This window comes from Melanaphis sacchari, unplaced genomic scaffold (assembly GCF_002803265.2).
Source record: "Melanaphis sacchari strain LSU unplaced genomic scaffold, SCAv2.0 Contig27_pilon_pilon, whole genome shotgun sequence".
In the NCBI taxonomy this organism is placed as follows: domain Eukaryota; kingdom Metazoa; phylum Arthropoda; class Insecta; order Hemiptera; family Aphididae; genus Melanaphis; species Melanaphis sacchari.
The window spans coordinates 103942-110917 of record NW_020271152.1 but is presented as its reverse complement, the minus strand read 5'-3'; the positions used below and the strand labels follow the sequence as shown (position 1 = coordinate 110917).

Below are 6976 nucleotides of genomic sequence, written 5' to 3'. Positions count from 1 at the left end.
GCACTTATCTTTGAAATTTGAATATAATTGAAAATATTATTAAATAATATTTAATTACAATATCTATATGGACTATTAGAAAAATAGCTAAACATATAGACAATTTTAGCTAATTTGATAAATCCGAATTATTAATGATTGTTATCACTATTCACTTATCACTATTATCAAAAATTAAAATCACGTTTTTATTTTAAAATTCTTGTTACAAATTATAATATCAATTATCAATAATTAACTCGATTAAGATTTAAGTTTGTAAACTTTAGCTAACAATGATCGTAACATTGTTTACTTAATCATGATGTACCTAAATAATATCATACAATAAGTATTAAATTTCTAGTACAATTTGAATTTGAAATATAATTACTTTAATATCATACATATAACTCGTATTTAATTAAAATTCATTTTGTTAGTTACCTATTTGTTTGTATGAATTTTACTTTAAAATGAGTTCATTAATAAGGAAACATCTGTTTTGGTATTTTCCAAAGGTGGTAAGTCCAAGACACACTAGTATTTATACTCAAAGGTTTCTGTCGGTTGTTACTCCAGATATAATTGCACCACGCAAAGTGAAAGGTAGGTATGCCAGCGAAGAACAGAAACGTATTATTACAGAATTTATTACCAATTCAAGTTCCACAACAATTGATTGGAATGTATTGAAATCATCTGTTTTGGCCATTAATCATGGATATTTAAATGAAAAAAATGTTAATGGATACATATTAGAGAAATGTTCACAACAACAGCGCTTAGACTTAATAAAGTCATTCATGAAGTATATGAAACAATATAATAATGGTAAACCTAATATAACATTAGAGCTATTATATATTCGTTCATGTTATAAATTGCGAAAAGAATTAACAAATGAAGATCAATATGAAATTCAGACTAATTGTCATTCTCTGTTTAAAAATAATCTACATTTATTAAATCCTGTTCTTCTTGAAGGTAAATAGTTTGATAATATGCAAATATTTATATTTTGTTTATTAATTATGTTATTTTGTTATTAAGGTATAGTAATGGGAATTTGTTGTACACCTTTATGGCATGATTCCTTGGAATTCATAAAAGCATCAACAATTGATGATGAAATTACAGTAAATACATTACTTTGTATAATTTTAAGAGCATTTGAAGAAGCAGAAATTGATTTAGGATGGAATTTAGTACACAATATTTTTAATCGACATAGAATACTACCATTAGAAATAGTTGAAGCATGGTTTAATCTTTGTGAAAAAAATGTAAATTGTAGCCATCGTAGAGTATTAGAATTTTTAAGAGATAATGAGTATGTTATCAGAGAAGATTTAGCAGAATTAATTCGTAACAAATTTAAACAATTTGGTATTAAGACTACTACTACTATGATTTATCATAATGAGTAAATATTGCTTATAGTATGTTTAGCTTTAGAGATAAAAAATATATTTAATGAATAATGTATTTTCTTTTCTAGTGGAAAATGTAAGAATTGTAATCGAGTATTGAAAAATGTTGATGTCTCAGATTCTGAGTTCAAGATGCTTCAAGAACGTTTTTTATCAAATGTTATGATTGGAAAAAATATATTTAACAACTCTTCTCCTCAAGAGTTGAATGATTTTAAAGATTTCATTGAAATAACTGCACCATATGATGTGGTAGTAGATGGATTAAACTTGGCATATGCATATAGAGGAAAAATTGGTAACCATTCTTTAGTAAGTATATTTTGACAAAATAGTATAGTATTCATTAGTATATTATTCAAATAAAAAATCTTAAGTATAAATTTTAAATGTAATAAGTGTATCAGAGACATGAAAAAAATTGTTGTATATTACTTTTTAGTTAACACACAGCCCACAATACATTCACTAGAATTAATTTTGGTTATACGGATTCGAATAGTAAGAATTACTGATCAGTAGTTATAATGTAATTCTAGTAATTTATACATGTAAATGGTGTATACAAAGGATACACTAAAATATATTTGGGCAGACCCTTTTTTTATTGGGCATATAAACATAGTTTCAAAATAAACTTTAATAAAAAAAAAAACAAAGTAATAGGTATGTAAAATAAACTAGGCAGCGACTGGTTTCTATCTGTCAATGTACATCTTCCACATAGTAGTATAATAGGTAGTAACCGTTAGAAGAAAAAAAATGTACAGAACAAGTGTATTCTTTTTTGTAACAAATTATAAATGTGATCAATTTTCACAGATTTATTTTATGACAAAAATTATATTATATTTTTTTACATTATATCTTTTGCACAAGTTTGAACCCAAGTCATTAATAAAGGTAAGAGAGTTATAGACAGTATAGTAACAATAATAAATATTTTCAGGTATTTTTAAAAGTATTTATATTTTTAGAGAGCATATTTAATTTACTTCATACTATGCAACCAGACTGCATATGTTTATATCAAGTATTATATTTCTTGTAAGAACTTATATTTTATATTTATTTATTAAAATTGAGGTAGTTATTTTTCATCTGCTAAGTAATGTCACTGTTCTCTTAAAATACTAATGTTTGAATTAAGGTTATATTTGAAACTATATAAATTATACGACTTTAAAAGTATTTTTGTATTGCACCATTTTTAATTTAAAAAAATATGTTTGATGAATATAAAATATATTTCTTATTAATTTATTAAAACAGTAATAACAATATTTTTTTTTCTTACACCAAATATAATTTTTATTCAATTAACTTATAAATATTTAGATTTTCAACCAGATATTAACTTATAATTAAGATTAACATAATTCAATAACAATTAAGAGGATTAGGTATTTAATAATAATACAGATATATAATTAAAAAACAATTATTTTTCATAACTAAAAGAAAATAATAAAATTGTTTTTGACTTAACAATTCTTGAAATTTAATATTTAGTTGTAATAAGTATTAGTGGCTGGTACTTAAGTTATTTGTATAATCGATATATCACTAAAGTACTATATGTTTCACCCTAAGTAGGTATCTAACTTCAAGTATACTCCATAAAGACATTTTGATTTAATGACGTAAAGATTAAAAACGATTGCTCTGGATAATTGCATTTTTTAAATATTATTTTTTAATCTTATTTTTTCAAATAATAATAAAAAAAATAATTAAATTAAAAACTCTGGTTAAGTTTTCATTTTTGCAAGAATAATTTTTGAAAAAAATTAATTTGTTATTAATAATCTAGAAATTGTGATAGACAAAATACAGTTTTTAATTAAATTCATTAATTTAAAAATATATTGAAATATCTATCGATTATTACAAAAAAATTTGAACCATAATTGAGTTTTATTTAGATAAATGTGATCTAATTTTATTGTTTTTACCTTTTTTCCATTAATATCTAAAATTATCTGTTCTCTTTTAATCAATTTTCATTTAATTATTAATTTTTTTTTAAATTGTTTAAAAAAAATAGATATTTTAAAAATTGTTGTTATACATGAAAAATGCATTTGATTTCTCTTTCAGATATATGCCATTAAAATTAGAATTTTCATATAGATTACTGTCGAAAAATAATATTTAAATAATATAATGATTATTATTTAGAAATAGTTAAGATGTTATAAGGCTTTTAAGATTAACTGTATCTGCTTGTTTAGTAATTATTATTAATTAGGTATTGTAAAAATATTGTTGTATAGACCAAGATCATTATGAAGAAGTTTATTGAAAAAAAATTAAAAGTATTATTAATTGGCAGAAAACATCTAGTTAATATGTTGGGAAAAGAATTTAATTTTATAAAAGAAAATGCTCATATATTTTTTACAAACGATCTGTAAGAAAATGATTATGTTATACAAATTAATCTTAAACAAATATAAATGTTTGCTTATAATATTTTATTTATTTTACTTAGATCCAAAGATGATCCATTTGTTTTATATGCTGCAATGTATAGTGGTATAAATACAAAAATTCTTACCAGAGATCTTATGCGTGGTCATAAATTTTTGTTAAAAGATGTTCATGTAAAAAGCATATTTCAAAAATGGTTACAAAAACATAGATTACGATTAAAAATACGTGCAGGAGATGAAATTATTATTAAAGTAAGGTCATATATAATGACATATATATTTTTATGTATAATTTAATACTAATACATAGTAAATATATTTCATTTAGTTGTTTGAAAATGGAAATAATAAAATGTGTTACCAAATTTAATTTATTTTCTCAGGATCCTATAACATATTTACAAGCAACTCAAGAAACTGAAAATGGCTTGATATGGCACATGCCTTACCAAGAATTCAAAGAACGTGGATCCTGGTCTAAACCTGATTCATCTCCTGATAAATGGATGTGTATACAAATGTAGACTGAACTAAATAATACTTAAATTATGTTTATTTTTTTATAATTTAATAATATTATGAATGAAAAAAAATATATACATTTTTAGTTAACTATTGTTAGTTTTTAATAAGCACCTATCTTTACAGGTGTTTAAAACATTTTATTATTTTGTAGTTAGTATTTTTTCCTGGCTTAGCATATATTGTTGAAAATAAAGGATTAGAAAAATATAAATATTATTTTATAAATTTAAAAACATTTTTAGATATTTAAATTTGTATTTTTTTACTTTTTCTTTCATTGTTTTAAAATTAAACTTATTATGCCATAATATTCCTTTTATTGAAAGATTAAATTATTGATTAAAACATTTGATTTTTATTGATAATTTTTTAATTAAGATTTAAAGTTTATAAATTTTCAATTACGAAAATAGTAATAATTTTGAGAAAATAATACATTATTAATATTAAGAGTTTTAAAAAAAATAATTTAATAACATATTGGTATAAAAATTCATAGTTTAATTTAAAAAATATTCTATCATTAAATATTACTAAGATATCATGTTAAGATATAATACACAAACGTCAATTAATGAAATCTACAAAAAAACCTAATGTGTACTATGGTTGAAAATTGAACCTAAAACATTATTGTTATTTTTAATAAATAAAAGTAATGGCTTTATCATCATTGTGTACAGTAATTACTTATTGAATTTGCTTTAAATTATTATTATTGAGTATTAGATTTCAAATATTATTTTTAAATAGGTAGATAGGTATCACAATTTTTTTTAAATAAACTCCAAGACTAAAATCTTAAGTTGAAAATATTATTAATTACATTTAATCTTGAACATTTCACAATATTTACAAATAAACAATTAGGTATTGATAATTTAGTGTAAAGACAATAATAGGATTTCTTACAAGATATTAGATAACATATATTTTAACATGTGTTTTCATTTTACACATTTTTACATACATTTTTTTGGCAATAACAACTGAGTTTATTAGCTGATACAATAATTATAAAATTATTTACATTTAAATTCATGTATACGTTGCATTGTTAGCTGGCAAAGTTTTGTTTCATTAATAAAACGTTTGTTTAATGTTTTTGTTGTAGATGTGGGCGTCCGGCCAACATCTATTCTGAGTGACAAAGTGTAAATCATATAAGTAATTACTAATTCATACTAATAGCCTAATGTACATTGTACATTAAATTTTGTATTTGACGTTTGTGTTTTATACTTATACACTTATCCTATTTCGACCGATTAGGCAAACAACGGAACAATGACAGAAGTTAAAAGTCATCATACGTATAGCCCCCAACAGGATTTCTTGTATCTGGTGTTTGTTTCTTAATCTGATATCATTGCCCATTGATGTCTATATTATCAGCGTTTTAGCATAAGATTGTTATCTCAGTTTAAAACTTAAGAAACAATTGCATAATGTATACAATATATACGAATCATGCATACGATAAATAGGTAAAAAATGATTCGATTTTCAAATTTGAAGTGGTTTCTGATAAAAAAAATGGATTTACTTTATACTTTTGAAAAAAAAATTAGATACCACCATTTTTAAAAATAAATAAAAATCAAGGAAAATGAGGATTTTTACGCAAAATCAATTTTTGACAAAATCTAACTCGAAAATGAATAACCGTTGATAGATGTACTTGAAATTTGCATAAAATGTTTATATAGGTAAGCGTATTACAAACATAATATAACTTTCAAATTATTTTGACTCTTTTTGAAGCTATTTTAGACATGAGAATTTTAGTTTATTTTTAATTATCATCAATAAAATTTTTTCTCTAGGTTTAAAAGCTTGAAAATTAAACAAAACGTTTCTTATAAGTTTTAATCATAAGTACCTATTTAAAAATATCAAGGATAAGTAGACACGATTTTTAAATTTTTACCAAATCACGAGATTTTTTAATTCATATTATGTAGTTCATGTTAAAATTAATAAATGTATAGGTAATCACAACTTTTTTTAGTATAGACACCTACGTTAGAAATTCAAATTTGGATGAAATTATATAGGTATTTAAACATTTTAAACGAAGAATAATGATATGTTAGTTTTTTTTTTGTTAAAATATAAAAAAAAACATCGTTTGTGGGGAACTTGAGACATTTGCGTATATTATGAATTTTCCTATGCATAATGGCTAATGATATATTCAAAATATGTAAATTAATTTTAAGCTATTACCTATTTATAATTTATATCATAAACCATTCTTACTGTTTTACGGTGTGGTAGTATTGATTTAAAAGTTAATATAATAATAATATAATATGGTATAAATATAGGTATAATACTATAATAATTAAATATTAATAACATTTTTAAATACAAAGATTTCGACAAAAATTAAATTATTCTATCGCAATTTTAAACTTCAATAGGTATACGAGTACTTCGATAGGTACTTGATAAAATAAATTATTTTAACAGTAATATCAAATAACTTATATATAACCTAGGTATACATTATAGTTATATGAAACCATATTTATTGATATAGGCTAAAAGACAATATTCGATGTTTCCTCCCAGAATCATTATTCACGTACAATGATATTA

The 6976-nt window shown here is 22.2% G+C and overlaps 1 protein-coding gene across 1 annotated transcript; it reads left to right on the top strand.

Annotated features, from left to right (window-relative positions):
- Positions 1 to 240: 240 nt before the first annotated feature.
- Positions 241 to 4429, top strand: LOC112595426 (mitochondrial ribonuclease P catalytic subunit). The gene is made up of 6 exons (XM_025340627.1): positions 241 to 966; positions 1033 to 1405; positions 1481 to 1724; positions 3689 to 3825; positions 3907 to 4099; positions 4231 to 4429. Exons 1-6 carry the CDS (start codon positions 456 to 458, stop codon positions 4369 to 4371), a joined length of 1599 nt encoding a protein of 532 aa, XP_025196412.1. The 5' UTR covers positions 241 to 455; the 3' UTR covers positions 4372 to 4429.
- The last annotated feature ends 2547 nt before the right edge of the window (positions 4430 to 6976 follow it).